Source organism: Cucurbita maxima, unplaced genomic scaffold, assembly GCF_002738345.1.
Source record: "Cucurbita maxima cultivar Rimu unplaced genomic scaffold, Cmax_1.0 Cma_Scf00026, whole genome shotgun sequence".
NCBI classification, from domain to species: domain Eukaryota; kingdom Viridiplantae; phylum Streptophyta; class Magnoliopsida; order Cucurbitales; family Cucurbitaceae; genus Cucurbita; species Cucurbita maxima.
The window spans coordinates 2,111,128-2,132,226 of record NW_019272042.1 but is presented as its reverse complement, the minus strand read 5'-3'; the positions used below and the strand labels follow the sequence as shown (position 1 = coordinate 2,132,226).

At 35.9% G+C, this 21,099-nt stretch overlaps 2 protein-coding genes across 5 annotated transcripts; one reads left to right on the top strand and one right to left on the bottom strand.

Moving 5' to 3' along the window:
- Nucleotides 1–140: 140 nt before the first annotated feature.
- LOC111499243 (protein REDUCED WALL ACETYLATION 2) lies at nt 141–5,751 on the bottom strand. 2 transcript variants are annotated; one of them, XM_023150787.1, is made up of 16 exons: nt 5,201–5,751; nt 4,907–4,998; nt 4,157–4,297; nt 4,006–4,062; nt 3,824–3,896; nt 3,403–3,561; nt 3,050–3,199; nt 2,691–2,946; nt 2,491–2,612; nt 2,048–2,134; nt 1,880–1,968; nt 1,734–1,796; nt 1,596–1,652; nt 910–1,006; nt 648–806; nt 141–376 (listed from the first exon to the last, which is right to left on the bottom strand). In XM_023150787.1, exons 1-16 carry the CDS (start codon nt 5,231–5,233, stop codon nt 371–373), a joined length of 1,641 nt encoding a protein of 546 aa, XP_023006555.1. In that variant the 5' UTR covers nt 5,234–5,751; the 3' UTR covers nt 141–370. The 2 variants fall into 2 exon arrangements, with proteins under 2 accessions (XP_023006555.1, XP_023006556.1); XM_023150788.1 differs by having other exon boundaries at nt 4,157–4,294.
- Nucleotides 5,752–6,633: 882 nt separating this feature from the next.
- Nucleotides 6,634–16,858, top strand: LOC111499228 (flowering time control protein FCA-like). Of its 3 annotated transcripts, none has more exons than XM_023150758.1 (18): nt 6,634–7,150; nt 7,769–7,839; nt 8,459–8,537; nt 11,379–11,461; nt 11,538–11,589; nt 11,946–12,013; nt 12,296–12,362; nt 12,743–12,822; nt 12,917–12,981; nt 13,215–13,274; nt 13,530–13,674; nt 14,313–14,384; nt 14,496–14,996; nt 15,115–15,285; nt 15,352–15,546; nt 15,975–16,040; nt 16,118–16,166; nt 16,485–16,858. In XM_023150758.1, the coding sequence occupies exons 1-17, from the start codon at nt 6,901–6,903 to the stop codon at nt 16,157–16,159; spliced, it is 2,067 nt and encodes a 688-aa protein (XP_023006526.1). In that variant the 5' UTR covers nt 6,634–6,900; the 3' UTR covers nt 16,160–16,166; nt 16,485–16,858. The 3 variants fall into 3 exon arrangements, with proteins under 3 accessions (XP_023006526.1, XP_023006525.1, XP_023006528.1); XM_023150757.1 differs by having other exon boundaries at nt 13,527–13,674; XM_023150760.1 differs by lacking the exon at nt 14,313–14,384 and having other exon boundaries at nt 13,527–13,674.
- The last annotated feature ends 4,241 nt before the right edge of the window (nt 16,859–21,099 follow it).

The window sequence follows — 21,099 nt, the reverse complement described above, 5'->3', positions numbered from 1 at the left end:
AAAAAAAAAAAAAAAAAAAAAAAAAGTAATTTTGACTTTACAGTTTTTATAATATATATATATATATATTTAAAATAAATGGAAATAAACGTAAAAATGTGAAGATTTGTTATTTATTTCACTATTTAAAAGTAACAAATTTTTATTGAAAGTCAACATACTCAATGGAATACAAGACCGTGGCCTCAAATTATGAATAAACTATGCCCTAAGGTAGTGGCTTATTTCATTTAATAACCCACTAACAATACGGTGGATTAACCTATAACACAATTTTCTTGTTTTTTTCCCTTCTTTTTCATCACGAAATTTCGTCCTTCCACAGAAAATTGTAGTGCCCTTCTGTACAATCTCTTATTATCTTCAATTCTCAAACCTGCATATTGAATACCAAAAGAATGAGGAAGAAAGTCGATGACAACGGCCGATCTTAAAATGGTTAAAACCACTTTTGTCAGGTTTAAAATCACGCCCGAACGTGTGCTCATCCTTCAAAATCAATTTTTATGATATGAAAATCGTATCTAAAAGCATAAAACTAAACACTAAATCGATTTTGAATTATTAAAAGCATGTACTGAAGTAACTTTGAACACGACAAAAGTGATTGTAACCATATTAATGTTGTTAATGTTCGGGACTCTTACCATCATTGGAGGGACTTTAAGGAATACGAATGACAAGGCGTATAAGATGGCCATGATTGCAGCTGCGGCAATCATGTTATGCATAATGCGCTTATTGTCCTTGCTAGGTACAAAGGCCGTTTTAAACGTATTTGTCAGCTCAGAGAGCCTGTAAGAAGTCTGCAAGCAAGGCAAGGCAAGGCAAGGCAAGCAAACGGGGGATGATCAAAATTTAGCACAGTCACAATCTTCAAGACGTTAAAAGTAACTAACTAATATTTACCGTCAGAAGTATGATAGTTGTAAGCATGAAGTTCAGTAAAGGATAATCTGGGATGATAGTGAGCAACAGCTTTGGCTGGGCGTCCGGAGCATTTGATCTGAAAGATAAGGTTAAATTGTAGAGATGTTTTAGTGTATGATTGGTTAATAATTGTTGTCTCTACCTATGCTATAAAAACAAATGCATTTGACACCAAAACGTTTGGAGTTATAAATCCAAAAAAATGTACTATGGTTCTTGTAAACTAACTAAGAAAGGTCCAAAGTGGGCTGGTTGTCATTTTATTCCGTTTCGGGTTTCAAAGACTAGCTACAGAACTTGGCTTTGCTTTGAGTAAGTTGATGTGAGATCCCACATCGGTTGGAGAAGAGAATGAAACATTCTTTATGAATGTGTGGAAACCTCTCCCTAGTAGACGCGTTTTAATAACCGTGAGAGGAAGCCTGAAAGGGAAAATCTAAAGAGAACAATATTTGCTAGTGGTGGGCGCCCGTTATAGTTGAACCTCTAATGCTCAAGAAAAGATGCCACCCATTAGATGATTAGTTGTATGATCTTAAGCTTGCCATTTATCTTTTTGTGTTTCCTGCTGAGGAGAACCTAGGAATAGTTATAGCTAATTTAACATTATTCACCAACTATTTTATGCATGGAACAAAACACCAGCTGAAAAAGGAGGCTCATACCTTAACCAAATATGGAACTGCGAGATGTATGTGTCCAGTGAAATCTTTCCAATCCAACTGGATGGGTTTAAAGCAATTAAAAGTTAATTATATGATAAAACAAAGAAGTAAATGGGTTTTAAAAACAAAATGACATACCCGAAAACGGTCAAAGTATAGCTACGGGTACTCTGGCTGACATTTCGTATGCATATGTAGGCTCTGCTCCACATGAACAAAACAATGCTTAACTAACATATATAGCTTTTCTATTTCAAGCTCCATATAAGAAAAGGTTCACATACGTGATGGGAATCCAAGAAGTGTAAGGATGGTATTGGTTGTAAGTAAGACTGTCCAATTTGAAGATGTACTCAAACCATAGATATGCGGCCTGAAAAGTCACAAAACGGCTTGAATTAGAGGGAAAAAAACCAAGAAATGACTATGGTACACATTAAAAAACATTCTACCGTTGCGGATGTCACAACAATTGTCGTTTTGATCAGTATCCTGCGCTTCAGTTTTGCTTCGTCTAGCTTTTCAATCCATTTCTCAATCTGTCAAAATCATTCCATTATTAAGAATTTCTAAAAGGGGAAATGCAATAATGATACCCTTATTTGGATGGGATCAATCAAGTGTTGGGAATAACGACTCTCCACAATGGTATGATATTGTCCACTTTGAGCATAAGCTCTCATGACTTTGCTTTGGGTTTTTCCAAAAGGTCTCGTACAAATGGAGATGTATTCTTTACTTATAAACTCATGATCATTCCCTAAATTAGCCAACGTGGGACTCTCTCCCAACAATCCTCAACATCAAGGACGCCTTATGATTGGATGAGACAAACTAAAAAATTTCAGGTAGAAAAAATGTGATGATAGTACAAGTCGAGCATGTTTAAACTTACAGTTGGATAATAGTAAGCATACACCATGCCTAATATCCAAATATAGCGATCAAGTCCTGTGCGGAAGTGCCACTCATACATAGGAGGCAACTGTTCTTTCAGTCGATTTGGATCTTTATATCCTGCAATAATAATTTGAAATGTTAGGTTGGTTGGAGAAAATCGTTTATCCTTGAAAAGTTAAATACATCAAGAGCTACCTAGAATGAAGGTAAATGGTTCCCAAAGAACTTCAAACACTCCAGGTATTTCCCACACTATGATAACGACCAAGAAGCAAACGAAAAATTTCACGACAATGACGGCTCTAATCTCATTGTATTTGTGCATAACACCAACAATACCATATACCACGAGAGAGAAAAAAGTGTGCAAGGGGCAGATATAGTATAGCATGTAACTGTTGTCAAGGACAATGCAGCACATAAACACCAAGAAATTAAGCCGCCACATCATCTGATCAGAAGAAAATGTAAAAAGTCACTAAATAATAGTTTTGATCACAAATAACTTTTCTTTCTTACGAGCAAGAAATTGAAGGATCAATAGGTGAGCATGCCTGAGCAAATCTAGGAAGGCTAAAGTCTTTACGAGCATAGTAATATGAAAAATTCCCGAATCCAGTCATCCACACATATGAAGCAACACATACGCGACCCACATTGTAAATTTCTCTTGCAGCAAAGTAATGGTACATCAAAAAAATCACCTATAGAAAAACAAAAGAAGCTTATGAAGTTAGCTCGGGTAACTTTATAAGCAATTTCCCATTATGACTTGCAAGATTTGAGATGAAATCAAGGAAAACGCAATTAGGAATCATGCTTCTATATATATATATATGGTAAGAAACTGCACTTTCATTCAGAGAAATAAAATGAACACTAATAATTATGTGTGTGAGTGACTGACCTGCATCCATCCTTTCCACTCCTCAGTTTGATGCCTATTCAAGAAGAGTATAGGTTTCACTGAAAATGGTGATTTATCGAGATGTATCTTGAACGAAGTAATTGCTGCAACTAAGATAAGAAGGATCAAGAGGAAGGCGAAAAGATCTCGATTGTAACTCTGCAAAAATTAAACAAGAGAGATATTAGATCGGGGAGAACTGGTGTAAATCAACAAAATGGAGTTCACAAAAATTACAATTTTCAATCTTAAAAGTAAAAAAAAGAAAGAAAAATTTGAACTTTTTTTTAATATAAAAATACAATTGATGTTGAAGAAGTACAATGCAATAAGAACATATCTAAATGGTTTTCTAATGAACAATGTATTAGAAAGATTACTAAAAGAAATTGGAAGAAAAGAGCTCCGGAAATCAAGACACCTTTGTTGCCGATCCAAATGTATCAGTACGGTCACAGATATAGAAGTATGCTAAAAGAAGACCAAGTTCAGATCTGTAAGTGAAAAAAGAGAGAAACATATTAACTAAAAAGAGATAAAACTCAACATTCAAGAGATGTCACATAAATATTTAGCTTAAATTCTATGCAGGGGTTTACGTACGCTGCTCGGAGTAACATTCGATTTTCTATCAAGAATGACTCTTCCAGCGTAATGAACCTAGCAGGCAAACCAAACACAAGCAAACAAACATAAGTAAACCTAAAGAATCAGCAGCTGCCATTGGAAGGAACTAACGCTTCCTTTTGTGAACCTGATAACAGTAGAGAAGGTAGGTGGAATTCGAGCTCCAGAAGAAATAGACTTGATAGCCCCCCCTTCTAATAAAACAGCTTTATCATCTTCCTTTCCAGCATCACTTTCTACCTCAGCAAACGCAACATTACTTTGCCTTCTAAAAAAGAATCCAGTTTCAGTATGGAACAACATGCTACAAAATGAATAATTTTCTACCAAAATATCCTCACATCTATAGCACACATATATGACTAAAAGCAACAGATACTGTCACTTTCTAACAAACTATATTCTATCAATTCTATTCACCATTATTGTTCTTTTTACTGATTAAGCTGGTTTACTTTTTCAACAAGAAACAGATCTTCTCAGTGATCGATGCAAAGTTTCAAGAAACAAGAATCCGGGAGAGTTCAAAAAGGAAAAAAATAATTAAGCAGTTGTTCTTAGCAAAAATAATGTAGCTTGTAAAATGATTTGCAAGATTGTTGCTGGCAAGAAATTATAGATGTAGAGGCAAATGTGGAACTGTAGGAAAGGATAGATATGTACTAAGTCAAAAAGCTTTCGTGCAGATTCTATTGACCCTTCCTGATAAAACTAATTTCAGGGCTCCTCTTAATTCCTCTTCACTGTATTCCTTGTCTTGGTAATGTTGTTAGTATATGTGTGTGTTCATATCATGATTAATACATAAATATGAACATGTCTTGAAAAAAGAGAGAAGACAGCAAAAATTTATGGTTAAAAGGATCAATCAACTTACACTTTGGAAGCGATTGACTTCTTTTTAAATGCTAAGTACTCCGAATAAATCCACGCAACGACAATGGTTAAAAATCCGATAAGAAACGAAACCTGTATCAATCAAGTGAAAGAACCAGTATAAATCCATAATAACATTAGTCTAGTTTCCATTGAATAAAGCAACAACGAACTGATGGTGGAGCTGGCGAGCGAAATTATAGGAAAATCCACAATAGAAGTGAACTTCTTTCGAATCACAGGACTAAAATAATCGAACGAATTGAAATAGTTGAGAAGTGATTAGAATACAAACCTGAGCGTGAGTCACAGGGCCTAGTAAAGCCATTGCTACAAGTTACCGACAAAATCCGGAATGGAAGAAGTCGATCAGAAGGAATGCTTACAAGATAACTAGAAGCATTACCGGCGTTTTGGCGCTCGCAAGAACAATCCAAGTGAAATGGATTGAAAACAAGAAAAAAGAAGAGGATGAGTGAAGAGAAGTGTTCCATTGGAAGTATATATATGCAGCAGAGAAAGAAGAACAATCAATGCAAGAAAGAAGAAAGCGCTAAACAATTAATGGAACCATAACCAAAAATTAAAAAGTTCTAACGTTGAAGTTTCAGAGTAAAACCGATTCAAGAGAAAACGCTACCAACGCCGAAGATCTCCATTACAGAATACTTCTAGTTTGCATTTGAGATGGATTTGGTTTCGGAAAACCGCAGTGAATTTGAGATGAATTCGGTTTCGACTTTTGGAGACGCTGCCGGAGTTACTCGGCGGCGATAATTTAGCACGGCCATGGCCGGCGGCACCGAGGATGCCACATCAACAGTCCAGTCAACCTCGGTCCCTTTACTTCCTACGTTTCATGCAGAGGAGTTTTAGTAAACCATAATTTTCAAAGAATTAAAGCTTTTTAATCTAAATTAATAATAATAAAAAATAATAATATTCAATTTTAAAAAAATAAAATTAAAAAAATAAATTTCTCCTCCTTTAAAATTAAATTAATAACCCTAAATTGTATAAAAAAAAAATTAAAAATTTGATGGAAACTATTTATCAACTCATCCGTATATTTAAATGTATTAGCGGTAAAAATATATATATATATATTTTTTAATTTAAGATATCAATGTTAATGTATTAGCAGTAAAATTACGAAGACGTCCTTGATGTGAACGAAGGGATTGCTCCCTTGATTACAAGTCGAGCATGAACCAGTAACAAGCAACACCCAATAAATGGGTGGAACAAGAAAGAAAATCGAGAAGAGAATGAAAAATAAAAACGCTACGGCTATTTTAAAAATTACAACATTATCCTCGACCTTTTACAGATGTTCCAAACCGTAAGCCGTGACCTGGAAAGAGTATAATAATGATTCAGACTAATATGTTATATTTGGATTTCTGATCATAATTAGAATAGTCTTATTATTCTCAAATTTAAATTCTCGATTTCTACAATGAAAATTTAAATATAATATCATAATTTATAATAAAAAATAGATATATTTTACCCGGAGGTTTATTTATTTATTTATTTATTATTATTATTATTATTTTTGTAATTTAGCCATTTTAATTATAAATCTTATCCTTGATGGGCTCAAAATAAAGCCGATTGGGTTTAACGGGCCCACTTACCTTCCGGCCCACAGTTCTGTCGGGCCCATATAAAGTGTATATATATATATATATATTGTTTATTATTTTATTTATTACAATTATTTGTACTTTCCTTCTTCAGTTCTTCCGCGACAGCGCGGGATTCCTCTTCTTCCTCCCGAGTCTGACTCCGTCTTGTCTTCGCGAGTTCTAAGATTCTGGAATTTCGCTTCACTTCACTGATTCGCTTTCCTGAAGAGGACTGCACAAATTTGGGCTTCGATTTCTCAGTTCCGCAAAGCTGGATAGGCATAGAGAAGACCGCTATGGTTCCGACCAAGATTCCCACCCGTACCGTCACTCTGCAGCTCCTTCTCGCTTCTCGGACTCCCCGATGAACCATCAAGACAGTCGCTGGAGCCCCAATAACTTCCGTGGCGGCGTTGCCGGAGGTAACCGTCGGCCTTTCGACAGCCCGCCGCGCTTCTCTACTCCCGGTGCTGCTAATTTTCGCCCAATGGGAACTGGCGGGGGGTTCCGTCCAATTCCTGGTACTGGCGGTGGTTTTGGGTCCAGTTTCCAGCCGCTTCCTGTTGCAGGACAGAAACGGGGCTATCCTTTCGCCGGCCGTGGAAGTTCTCCAGGTTAGATTTTGTGGATTAATTTAGTTGCAGTTTCTATTCTTTTGTTGATAAGAACACCAGGCGATCTTTTTTCAGTTACTTTCATGCTGGTTTTCGCTTTGTTGCTTCTATATCCCTTGGTTAGTTTAGTTCTATCAAATCTGTACACGAATCACATAGAATTTATGTTATAAAGGTCAAAGAACGCATTATTTGGAAGATGGTGCTCATGATGTATGCTAAGAACCTCGGAGTTAGATTGCATATCTCCTGTATCATACCAGTTCTAAAGAGTGGATTTTTTCCCTCACTTTCTCTAACCTTTCTGGGATGTTTGAGATATGGTTAAAACTTCATCCAATGTCTGAATTATGTTCTTGAAAATCGATTTATTGTCAATGTGAAGTTCTATTGATTACCTTTATCATAATTAGCTCCCAATTGAAGGGGGAAAAAGAAAAAGGAAGTTCCCTTCTAACCGTTAGCTATCAAGAAACAAAAACTCTCATTAAGAGGTTAATTCATTTCAACTTTCAGGGTGATCAATATAGGAGATATTTTTAGTGGAGGTCTCATATATTTCACACAGCATCTTCACTAATCATGCAGCTTGCTAATATCAACATCTTCCATCTTCAGATCATTCGGACAGAAGCAGTTTTGCCAAGCTGTTTGTTGGATCCGTTCCAAGGACAGTTACAGAAGAAGATGTAAGTCTTAAGTTTTCATTAAATTGTTGAAAAGCCATGAATTCATTTCCCCACTTTTGTACACTGTATTTACACATTGCTGTCAGACATGTCTTGCATTCTTCTATTGATATGAGAAGGTCTAGGTGTGGCATTTCTTCTAGAGATGAAATGTTTTCGCATTATTTGACATGCATTATTGAAGGGAGCGCTTGGTGGGTTGGGAGGCTTTAAAAGTTGTAGGCTTTCAGTCATTATTGTTGTATGAGATTCCTATTGGATCTCTTGTTTAGAGGTGGTGAGAACAAGTAGGACAAATGTCTTTCTTGGCAAGCTAGGTTTTGTTCTACCCTTTTGAGGACATATGGTTTGAGAGAAATAAAAGGATTAGGACTGAGGGATCTTGGAAAAAGAAATGTTTAGTTCATTTTCAATGCTACGTTTTGGGTTCATGTGACCAAGTATTGTTGTTGTCATCCTTCTTTGTTTATGAACACTTACTCCTGGAGCCTTTATAATTTTTTTTTGGGCTCAGTTAGTGGTAGGGTATGTGCTTACGAGTGACTTTCATTTGGTTTTATTTTGATTTTTTTTCATGTAAATAGGTTTCTTAAATAAAACTATGCTTGTTTGATACCAGATTCGCCCATTGTTTGAAGAACATGGAAATGTGATTGAAGTAGCTTTGATAAAGGATAAGAGAACAGGCCAGCAACAAGGTAAGCATAACTTCTATTTTGTATGAATCACTTTTGGTTCATACACATGTCATTTCAGGTTTTGAGAGGCTCGAAGAAACCGTGAGCTCGTTTCAGTTTGTTTTTGCAACAAGTTTGGTGCTTGTTGGTTTTCGTTGCGATCCTAACTTTTTTCAAACAAGAAGAGGACAAGGCATGTAAACCTGCTATAATATGAAGTTTTGTATGGCAGTGGAGAACAAAAGACCGTGCCTTCTGGCCTTGTGATAGTGGCTGGTGCTGCGGCAATGAGGATATAACCCCCTTTTTTTTTGTAATGGGAGTGTCTGCTGCCAGCAGTTTAGGTTTTTTATTTTAGGATTTATAGTAAGACAAATGTACAGAATTAGAAAATACTGGTTTTTTTTATAAAAATTTTATGTTAATATATATTGCAAGTTTGGAAGATTTGAATGTGTGTGTTTTTTCAAATTGTGGTGAATGTGATTCGTTTAAATGGTTTCAAACTTTGAATTGTTATTGATGTGGAATATAAAATGGTGATGGGTACGGAGTTTCATCTCCTAGTGGCTTGCAAAGGATTTTGTGAGGTGTATGTGTTTGTTGGATAGTTGGTAACTGATAGCTCACTTTTTATGTTATCCATTGAATGAATGGATGAGTCTCAGGATTTTCAGGTTGCTTGTATGTTTCTCTGAGTTGGTTTAGTCTATTGTAGTATGAGGCACATGGATTGTTTTGTTTCCTTGTTGATGATATCTTCATTTTTATCCAAGCAAATGGAAGAAGACCCATCATGTTTGATAATAGACGTGATTTTGTAACGTCTTATTCTGTCTCAAGTCAGACTCTTTGGGAGTTCTGCTGCAACATGAAACTCAGCCTTATTGACCACGTGAAACTCATCCTCTCTTACCCCACATTTCTCTTGTGATATTTCACAATACCCTTTTGTACTTGTGCTTAGTAGCGTGTAAACAGAACAAGTAGCTCTGCTTCAAACTTGTCACTGTTGCTTGTGTATGGATTGCTGTGTTATATTTTTTAGGAGATTTTTGTTCTTGATTAGTTTTATCTGGTTTGCCCTGTTTTCAAAATGAGTTCGTTCTAGCGTTCAGCACTGATGTTTATTGCCTGTTGTTTGAAGTCTTGACTGTTTCTTCTTCTTGCAGAAGGAGATCCTGTGTCTTTGTTGGTTGTGGTGTATGATCATGCATTTTTTTGGTCCATATAAATGGTTTTGTTATTATCAACACTATCTTGTGTATCTTTCTTTCCGGAAACCAGTAATTTTATAAAACGTAAAAAATAATAATATACAAAGACCTAGACCTTGGGAGATACAAAAACTTTTTTCATGGGGCTACGGAAGGAGGATACTTGGTAAAGCCTCACTGCAGAATTGATTTGAGCAAAATGATGCAGCTGTCAATGCAACTATGCTGAGTTTCTGAGGGATATGTCCTTCCATCTACTCAGATTGGTTCATTTTTATTGCATTGGCGTGCTGAGTGGCATTTTTAGTGTTGAGAGTTCTATGCCGAGTATAAATTTCTGTACTTTTGTTTGATGGATACTTGTTTAATCCCCTGAATTTACACATTTTGAAGTTTACTCTATTTTGCATGATATTGTGTCTTCTTATTCAAGTTTTCCGCTTTAGTTGGATAGGAGAAGACAGTGTGTAATTTCATTATTAAACCTTTTGCAATATTGTTATTTAAGGGTTTTGATAAGGCAGAATAATGCGGTTGTGGAGTTTATAGTTTCTGATGGCTTTACTTAACATATTTCGTGGCTGCGTGTAGCTGATGATCAATGTACATTTTGTGATTCAATTACCGCAAGTTGTGGATTTATTAACCGAGTGAATGTGTTATTTGATAGAGGGAGTGATTGTGATTAATATTTTCACGAGTTTGTAGGACGGTAGGTTGTTTGACCTCGTTATTACTAGCTTAGCCTATTAAATGATATTTTAGTGCTGGGATATGATAGTTTTTTCAAGTTTGTTTAAAGTGAGGCATTTCTAGCTAATGTAAGACTGATATATATGACGTAGAAATGTAAAAAAATTATCGATGACCTCCTAATAGCAAGCTTTTGGATTCTTTGTACCATCATAATCATTTGTACCAATGTTGGTTGTGGTGGTGGTGCTGAAGGCAACGATTGCGATACAAAGATCATTTAGGCAGTCATAATGTGCACGCTAGTGATTTTACTAGATTATTCCAAATGTTTGGCGTTGAGAAATTCTTGATAGCTGGCTATTCCAACATTTGAATTCTTCCCGTTCTATAGTTTCTCTGTTTCACTTAAGGTGGTTAATCTCCTATAGATAATGGAATGTGTACTATGGCCACGACCTCATGCTGAAAAATGCTATAGTTTATCTCTACTGTTGGTCCTGTTTGTACTTAATGAATGGAATTGAAGTTGTGTCCTATTCTCTGGATGCATTTTGTGGCGTCTTTAGTAGGAAACCGCCTTTAAATCCTTATGAATGTTGAGGGATTCTTGGGTGTTCTTTACCTATATCTTCCTGTGTGCTTGTAGATGGCAGGTTGTAACCAACATCTATATGTAAAACTTTCCCTTTTCATCTCTGTGTGTGTTTGTATCCCTTTCTACTAGATTTTCCTGATTTGGTCGTTGACGTATTTTTTGTAATGGTAACTGTAAAGTTGGCCTTTCTGTTGATTGGAATGAACTGATACATGTGGATGTAGCATTAATTTTACGTGCGCTGTATTTTAGCCTCTTCATTTGCTCGTGGTTATGGTTAGGAATAAATGTAACACCATTAATACAAAGTTATGATCCAATGTAGTCAAATCAGAACATCCTTTACTTATGCAGGATGTTGTTTTGTAAAATATACAACCCCAGAAGAAGCTGATAGAGCAATTAGGAACTTGCACAATCAACATACCCTTCCTGGGGTGAGTTTCCTCCCCCAAATGTTATCTATATATATCTTGTGCGCAATGCTACTATGTATCTTAAACATGTTTACAGGGAGCAGGCCCAATTCAAGTTCGATATGCTGATGGAGAGCAGGAGCGTCTCGGTAATTGACTCATGGATCTGGCTTTTGTCTTATTTATGAACCTTCATCCATCATCGTCATCTTTTTCTTTTTGTGTGTGAGGATTAAATTTCTGAGGCAGTACTATTACTTCGTTTATTTTTGAACCTTTGGTTGTTACGTCGGAAAAATTCATTTTTGAAACGACAAATAGAAAGTCGGAGTAAGATATGAATTTCAATCTGGACTGAGCGTTATTGAAGTATAATGTGTTGTAAGCATTAATACTTCAGAAATGTCAGCGTTCCAAGTCAGTAGAATGGTGAATCGACCTGTCTGCTAAAACAATTTCATTTTCTATCATTTTATTGATTCTTTTCTTTACTTATTTTCTGCAGGTGCAGTTGAGTACAAATTGTTTGTTGGTTCATTAAATAAACAAGCCACAGAAAAAGAAGTCAAGGAAGTATGCTATAACCGTGTCGTTAAACCCTTTTCATCTCAATGTTATCCATTTCTACTTCTTTTCCTTTCTCTTTTTTCTGCCATCAAATAAATTATGAACTTTGGGTTCTGTTGAGCTTTTAGAAACTCATTTTCTTCTTAGTTTTGAGCTTACGTATATTGTCCTTTCGTATTTTGGCTGTGGAGACGTGTATGCCTTTTCTTCTTAGTGCTTTTGCATGGAGTAAGATCATATGGGTTACTTCCAATAGTTCAAGAAATTAATCAATATTTTTGTTCTCAGATCTTTTCTCCATATGGAGTAGTTGACGATGTTTACCTCATGCGGGATGAAATGAAACAGAGTCGTGGTATGCTTTTCAAATCTATTTGATCTTGTTAATAAACGTTTTTTATCCCTGTTCTTGTTCAATATGGAGAATGCATGTTGTATGGTAAATGATTTAGATTTTGAGGCTTTGTTGGCTAGGGGATTTGATTATTTGATATGGAATGGAGTCGTAGATGCTGAATGGTTTAAACGAATGGATGATACTCGAATTTCATTCAGCATTTATCAATATGGAATTCTAGGATTTGATTACTTGTTTTTTTTCTGTGAAATACTAAGAGAAAGAAGATTATGCTAGGCCGTGCGACTATTAGATTCAAACTTATCATCACCGTCATTATTATTCTCTCTTCCATTATTCTGGTTTTCCGTATCTTTACGAGTCGCGTTATTTTGAAGGGTGTGGATTTGTGAAGTATTCACAAAAGGATATGGCACTGGCGGCTATAAATGCACTTAATGGAAGGTTTACAATGGGAGTAAGTCTATTCTTGAGTTTATAATATCTTTTTGTTATGCAGTATTTATCACCGAACCTATTACTTAATGAATTTCCTTGACTACTACAATTAGGGTTGTGATCAACCATTAAGCGTTCGCTTTGCTGACCCAAAGAAGCCTAGATCTGGAGATTCAAGGTTTGATATGATGTGGCCTTTATGATCAAATTTTGAAATTGAAATTAGATCCTTTGAAGGCCTTTCTTATCTAGCATTTTCTTAAACCTTTATTTGAACATGGCTTTGGTGGGTAGTATTTAATGTCTTATTCTGAAATTTGGTCCACCCTTAACCTATATATATATATATATATATATATATATATATATTATTACTAAGAACCTTATAACTTAAGGATCTTGCTTTTTCAGGGGCACTCCTGCATTTGGAGGTCCGGGTTTTGGTTCTCGCTTTCAAGCACCAGGTCCGAGGTAAAATTCATTGTGGGAGATACCTTTCAGTGGCCATTGTCTTTAAGTGTGTGTGAATAAATAGAAAACTGAATACAATTTTTCATTGATCAAATGAGAAGTACCAAAAAGTGGAAATCCCCAACGAATAAAAACAACCTGCAATGATCATAGTTGCAAAATGGTTTTGAAATGGAGCTCCAGTTAGAGCCAAAAATTTGGCGAAGTACCAAGCATTTTCTGATCATGCTGTTGATTGTTTTGTGCTTTTAGCAGACCAATGCCTAATTTTGGTGAATTTATGGGTGATCGAGTTCCAATTGATGTACGAGGTTTCAGGCCACCTGTTGATGCTGGTGCTTTTCCCTTTGGGGGTCAGTTGCCTCCTAGGTCCAGTGAAATGGGACTGCCTTTGAACTTGGTAAGTTATTATTACCTTTTGACATGTAATTTCAAGTGCTGTTCGTGTTTTGAATTGTGTAGGTTTATGTATAGCAAAAGTGGCATTTTGGTCCATTTACTTCCTTTTAACTAAACCATATTTGTAATCGGGAACTCGTAGGATATTAATATTTTAATACGTAGCCATGAAAAACTCAACCTAACAGCCTCACAATTTTAACTTCCTCTGTGGATTAGTGGTTGACCTATGATAGTTAACATGCATTTTATCTCGACGTTAGATGTGGGGACCTACTTATAAATCAAAAGGCATCGACGCAAGGATTTTATGGAACCTTTTCTGTATAATCTTCGTATTGGATATTTCCATTTTTTTTTTCTAGATAAGAAACCTGGCAAGTTATTAAATTTGAAATAAGAAACCTGGCAAGTTAAATTTGAAGCAAGCAACAAAAATTGCTTAAAGTCCCCATTAATACTGTTGATATTGTAATGGCCTAAAACCACCGCTAGCAGATATTGTCTTCTTTGGGCTTTTCCTTTCGGGCTTCCCCTCAAGATTTTTAAAACGCGTCTGCTAGGGAGAGGTTTCCACACCCGTAGTTTTCACACACTTAGTTGTACGCTGCATAACTAATGTGCTTGCATAATTTTTAGGGTGGTCCTGGTAGTGGGTTTAGAGGTTCCAATCCTGGGTTAGCCTCTCCAGCATCCTCTGCTTCTCAACAGGTAAATAGATGTCGATTTATGATTTTTTTTTTTTACTCTACCTGCTAGATTATATCCTAGGAATTCCCAAAAATCTCCAATGTTATCTGAATTTGTTAGAATCTTTATCAGTCTGCCAGCCAGCATCCATCACTTGGCCTCCAAGCGTCGCCCGTGCTAAAGGCCGTTCAGTCAACAACACAGTTGCCACCTTCAAGTCAATTGCACCCTCATGGTCCTTCCTATTCTCAGCCACATTCAACTGCAGCATTAGCACAACAGCATAATCAACCACAAATTTTCAACTCTTCTGGTCAACTGCCATTCAGTCTGCCCGCACCTTCCCAAGAGTTACCTAGCATTGGTGCACAGTTTCCGGTATCTCAGGCTATGGTCCAGCCGGGTGCCTCATCAGCTGCCCCTAATCAACAGCAACGTCCTACACCGATTCAGCCACGGCAGAATTCACCTTCTCAGTTAGCACACATGTTGTCACAACAAAAACAAACTCTCCATGCTAGTTTTCAGTCTTCCCAGCAGGCATTCTCTCAGCTACAGCAGCAGTTGCAGTCGATACAACCATCGAATCAAAGCTCAACGTTGCAGCCGAGTTCCCGGACTATTAATCAGCAGGTAACGAGTTATCTCTATACTAGTAGAACATGTTTGGATTCGTTGAGGTATATAGGACATTTTGATCCCAATTTAAGGTTAAGACAAATATTGTCTGTCGTTTTAAATGCACGTGCAGTCTCACTGGACAGGGGTTGTGCCACACACAGCTACCAGTGCCACTTCTGCAACATCAGATACACATAAATCTACAGTTCCTCCTGTAGCTATAAATACCAGCAATTGGACAGAGCACACTTCTCCTGATGGTTATAAATACTATTATAATAGTGTTACTGGTGAGAGTAAGGTGAGAGTTTCTTTGAAGCTTTTGCTGTTATTTGTGTGGTTAGTGTTCTCATGTGTAAACCTGCAGTGGGAGAGACCTCAAGAGCTTTCGGCGATCGAGCAACAACAAAAGCCACCAGTAATGCAGCCTCTTAACCAGTCACGTCCTCAACTACTACCTACCCAGCAACTCTCTCAAACTCCCCAAGCCCAGCTTCAAACTCGGTTCCAGACACCGACGCCCCACCCTCAGCTGGTACAGCAACCTTCATTTCATTCACAGGTCTGTCTATTCTATTAGCAATTCCAGTTTTCATTATTGCATTTGAGAGTTTTGGCAATTATATCTTTATTTTGATTGGTCCACTTTATCGTAGACGGTAGACTTTTTAGATAGTACAATATCTTTGTTGGATTCCATGAGATCCCACATCTATTGTAGAGGAGAACGAAACATTCTTTATATGGGTATGGAAACCTCTCCCTAGCAGACATGTTTTAAAAATCTTGAGGGGAAGCGTGAAAGGGAAAGTTTAAAGAGGACAATATCTGCTAGCAATGGACTTGAATTGTTACCGATTCTTTTACGACTTTATTCATCACTCACTTTCCTTTGATTTTTCTTGGGGTACAACGGCTTTTGCAGTCCTACCACTTCGATCTTCTTCAGTTAATGCATTTTGAACATGATTTTATTCTTTCGTTATGCAGGAAGGCACTTATACAAAATTGCAGACAGCTAATAGCTCGGTAAATGATCCTACTCGCTTCCACCAGGTACATTGTACTTATATTTTAACGCAACCACCTTACTTTCCCCGAGTCAACATCACGTAAATGACTACTTACCTCAGGGACTTCAAGCAAGTCATGAATGGGCATGGAAGAATAAATAATCAACAGGTTGGTTTTCTAATTCCATATGTCGTGTATGTTGGCTTGTAAGAGTCGAGTCCATTGGGATTGGGATTAGGATGAACAGCATGATATTATAAATAAGATGCAAAAGACACAAAAAAGAGGTCGTTTCAAGATGTTTCTTCTGCTTAATTATATAAACTGACAAGACATGAATTAACAAAGCGTCACGTGCACTGTCACATTGTCAGATTAACGTTCGAGATGTTTCATTACACGTTCTTTATAATGGGACAACTTAGCCTTACTTGCGAAACGTTAACTGGGTCTACGTTAACCATGGTAGAACTATTTGGTCTTCAGGAGCTCGAAATGGATCAATGAGATCTACAGGTCAGCTGGTGCATCTGCCATTGAAGTTGTGAGATGAAGATATTAGGCTGCTGCTGCTGCCTTGAAGTTCTAAGGCAGAGAACAGCTTTGTAAGGTACAAAAACCACATATAGGATGATATTCTGTTGCAGTTAATAGCGTGGCACTGTAGAGAACATTTAAATGCATCGGCTTAGTTACAACATAATGTTATGAATGTATCATATTGCTAAAAATCTATGTATTGCTCATAAACTTGTATGTCCTTATATATTACATCTTAGTTTCTCAGCAGATACGGGCGGCTCTTTTGTTTCATTACATCTTAGAAATTGGAGTTGAAGAGAATATGTAGACTTTCTTTTGTAGCTGTGATTCAATTATACTAGTTGAGAATAGTACCTTCTCCAATATAGCAAGTTATCTCCAAGTGTTCGTTTTTTCCGGGTCGGTTTATATTGAATTCGAACATAATCTAGCTAAAGTTCGGTAGGTAGTTTGGATTAGGATATGTGTTCCGGTGGGTAGTTTGAGGCTTCCCATTTTCACCATTGGGTCGACTGTGTAGGTTCTGACTATTTCTCGTTCCCCGTTGCATGAATTTGATCAGACTAGAGCAACCACTTCAAAGAGAGGACTCATGTTATAATGGTTGTCAAATATTTGGCTCGTTACGTATTGTCATTAGCCTCATGATTTCAAAACATGTTTTCTAGGGAGAGGTTTCCACACCTTTATAAAGAATGTTTCGTTCTCCTCTCCAACCAATGTGAGATCTTACAATCCACTCGGGGATCAGCACATCGCTTGGTGTCTAATATCATTTGTAACAGCCCAAGCCCACTATTAGTAGATATTGTTTGTTTTTGTTAGTTACGTATCGTCGTAAGCCTCATGGTTTTGAAACGCGTATGCTAGGAAGATATTTTCACACCCTTATAAGGAATATTTCGTTCTCCTCTTCAACCAAAGTAGGATCTCATAATATGTCACTGGCCTTGCGACGTCGAGCTATGCCATCTAGAACGGAATGAAATACATCTGGCTGTCCAGGTGTGTGCGCCCTTCAGAAATTGTGAAACTATCAGGACAAGTAAAAGATTAATGAAAAAGCCAAAATCTTTTACAGCAACAATATCTCTGAGAGAGAAACCAGGTTGTAGAGGATAGCCACAGTGGAGTTTGGGCCAGGGAATGTTGTTTCTGCTAGCACTTAGGCTATCTCTTCTGAATTGCACTTTCCAAAAGCGTCTTCCTGACTGAAAATTGTTAGGAAAAAGAGAGAGAAAAAGTAACTTAATTGTCAGAATAACATTGTTTGTAACTGCTTTGACATCATCTTGCAGCACAGCACAGCACAGTCTCTGGCAGCAATTGCTAGAATGTCTTCGGGCAAACAGCTTGGATCACAGATTTCATGGCATCATTCACTTCTAATCCCCTAACAGAGCAAAACAGAACATATGCACTGAAAACAAGAAATTGATTCATATTCATACGAAGCTATCGATGCATCGTGAAAGCTGGGAAAAACATCGATTTTCATTGACAACGTAGTTGGTGGAAGTGGAGTCGAAGTAGAGATGCTGCCATTCGGTGGTTCTCAGCAACGATGGTTTGACCCACGAGGAGATGATTGTTTCTACCTCTAGGCAAACAGGGGTCATGTCGATGCAAATATTATTTTCAATTCTTCAAAAACATTCAAAAACTATTACTGAAATAAAAATTTGTTAGAATGTTGGATGAAGATTGAAACCTAGAACAAATGTGACAATTACTTGGAACAACGTAACAGTGTTTATATTTTAATTCGTAAAGAAGAACGAACAAGATGGTAATTCTTTATACTAATTTAGCCTCAAAATTAGTTGAGTGGTGATAATAAAAAGTGGGTTTGCGCCCAAAATATTGGTCGAGAGCTTTTATCGTTCCAAGTGGATTTGATGAAGAAAAGATGATGGTTTTGTTATTTCATCCAAACGTTCTTGATGTTCAATAATCTTATTTGATTGATTGTTGGTATTGATGTGTATTGATGGGTATTGATGGGATGGAAGTGGATGTCCAAATCTATGAATTTGTGTGATTAGCTATCATTTTTCATACCATATTGATATCATTTTATCAATGTTCTATCTTTTTCTTGCCAATGCTTTCTTCCCCTACCTTCCTTTCTATCTCCTCTTTGATTCTTGTCATCCCTATTTTAGACACCAATAACACTAGATTCCCCTCCCACTAACATTATAAATTATAAAATACGGGGAAGATTACGAATTTAATAGGTTAGAGGTAGCTTCGTACCTGATGTATCGATCTTTTGGGTGAAAATAAAACAAAATCCATGAAAACGTAGATTTTGAATGGATAATATCATAAGATCATGAAGAAATGAAGTGGTTTAGTTGCGTTGGTGTCTGAGATATGCCCCGATCTACTATATTCACGTTCAATTATCAAGAACCGAGCAAATATGGTGAGTCACAAAAAAGACGGTCATTGAACTCTTTGGGTAGACGCCGACAACATACTCTTTAAAAGCGTTGAATTGGAGAGAAAACGAGACGGTGGGTTGAAAGTGCGATCAAAGCTTCACATTGGCTACGAAAAGAAAGATCATGAGTATATAAGTGATGAATAGAGTATCTCGATTGACATAAGAGCTTTATTTTTTTTAACACACGAGCTAAATTTAGGGTTTACAATGATTCTAATATCACATGCAATGACAACAAATATCTCTTTTGACATTATTCCAACGGTATCTCTTCTTTGAAAAATTGGTTAAGAACATGTTCCAGTGTGATTTTGATTTTTATCATATTTAAATTAATTAAATGTCATATTTAAATTTTTTAAACCCAATTTTTATAATCAAATTTAATTTTAAATTATTAAAAGTATGTTTTGGAGTGATAATTTGAACATAAAAAATAATTTTAAATAATTTCAAATTTTCATTCATGAATTTATTTCATATTTAAAATATAATATTTTAAAGTTATAATTTTTTTTTTAATTTTTAATCACACAAAGCACACTCACATTATTATCACCAATCTGCATGCATTATTTTTCATCAAATAACGCAATAAAATTTCTCTTTTTATTATTATTTATTATTATTTTAATTTCCCATATTTATCAATAAGATAATTAATAAAGATAAATAGAATATTCACCATTTCAACAAATTTAAAAAATAATAAATAAAAAACTGGATCGTTCTATATATTAGCCTTTCATGAATGAATAATTATTTTTATATATATATAGATGAGTCCGTCACAATGTGCTCGATTTTTAATAACTTAGCTATACAGATTCCAAAATTTATATGCTCTCTAATAACCGTTAGATTAAAAAAATTATACGTTCATTTCGATAATATTATTCGGTTATTTATCCATTTCTGAGCTCTCGAGTGTAAGCTCGACTCTATCATGTTCTTTATCCTAATCCAATTTATTGATATAGACCATCTTTGAGCGGAATAGATTCTCCGAAAATTAAAATGTGTTTTTTAACAATTTTTTAAATGAATTAATTGAAAATAATAATAATAATAATAATAATGTATTTTTTAAGGTACATTTAATTCTTTTAATACATAAAAAATAAATTAATTTACTGACTGAAATTATAAAATAAAGTACAAAAATAATTATTAGAAATTCAACAACTCCAGTAGAAAAGTTTTGAATGGAAGAGATATTAATTACACCTATTCTATTAGAATTCCAAAGAGAGGGGCATTTTTGCAAAGAGAAATAGATGGAGGGCATCTCGTGTCAACGTCAAACATTAGATAAAATACACGAGAGCATGTTGAACTCGGGAAGAAACTAAGCACAGGCACAATCGAGAAACGACACCCAATATTTCGACTTACATTCCAGTAATAATCACGTGCATACATACTTTAAAAAATCATATCTAAAGGTTATTACGAGACAGTTACGTAACAATGACCCAATTAAACAATATACCCAAAACAACTCTATACTCTACCTCGACCCCGACCCCGACCCCGACCCCGAATTCTAGGTTTCCTCCCCGACACTCATATTCTCTATTAATCAAAACCCTATAACCCTACTTTTTTTGAGATAGACAACAAATCAAAAAGTAAAACTATAACTCTACACTACTTGCATTGGCCTTCCCTAATGGCTTTTAAAACCCTAAACCCTAAAACCCGCCCCTCTCGAGAGCTACGTAATACTAATAATCAATAACATGATCCATCTAATTCGGTAGATAATACACAAAATATTTAATAAAATTAATTAAAAAGGCAATATATATATAAATCGAACCGTTTTAAGGAACTGAATTCTTTGAACCGAAACCAAAACCCGAACCAGCTACATAAATCTGGTCACCTCCATCGACACGGAGGGAAAAAGAAAAAAAAAACTAATTAATTATAGAAATATTATACAGTGATGGGATTGTGTGATTAGTGAACATGATTAATGGAGAAAATCCCATGAAATTTGTTAAGAGTATACGACGACGTACCGTGGAAAAAGAAGAGAAAAAAAAATGGAAGAAATTATTAATTTTTTAATTTAATTTCTTTTTTTTTTTTTTTTTTTTT

Excerpts from the sequence above, each read along its gene's own strand:
- LOC111499243 (XM_023150787.1), bottom strand. The coding sequence starts at position 5,233 with ATGGCTTTACTAGGCCCTGTGACTCACGCTCAG. Across the intron at positions 2,947-3,049 it reads GCCTTCCTAGATTTGCTCAG|ATGATGTGGCGGCTTAATTT; the intron begins GCATGCTCACCT and ends TCTTCTGATCAG. Across the intron at positions 2,613-2,690 it reads ACCATTTACCTTCATTCTAG|GATATAAAGATCCAAATCGA; the intron begins GTAGCTCTTGAT and ends TTATTATTGCAG.
- LOC111499228 (XM_023150757.1), top strand. The coding sequence starts at position 6,901 with ATGAACCATCAAGACAGTCGCTGGAGCCCCAATAACTTCCGTGGCGGC. Across the intron at positions 8,538-11,378 it reads GAGAACAGGCCAGCAACAAG|GATGTTGTTTTGTAAAATAT; the intron begins GTAAGCATAACT and ends TTACTTATGCAG. Across the intron at positions 13,275-13,526 it reads TTTCAAGCACCAGGTCCGAG|CAGACCAATGCCTAATTTTG; the intron begins GTAAAATTCATT and ends TTGTGCTTTTAG.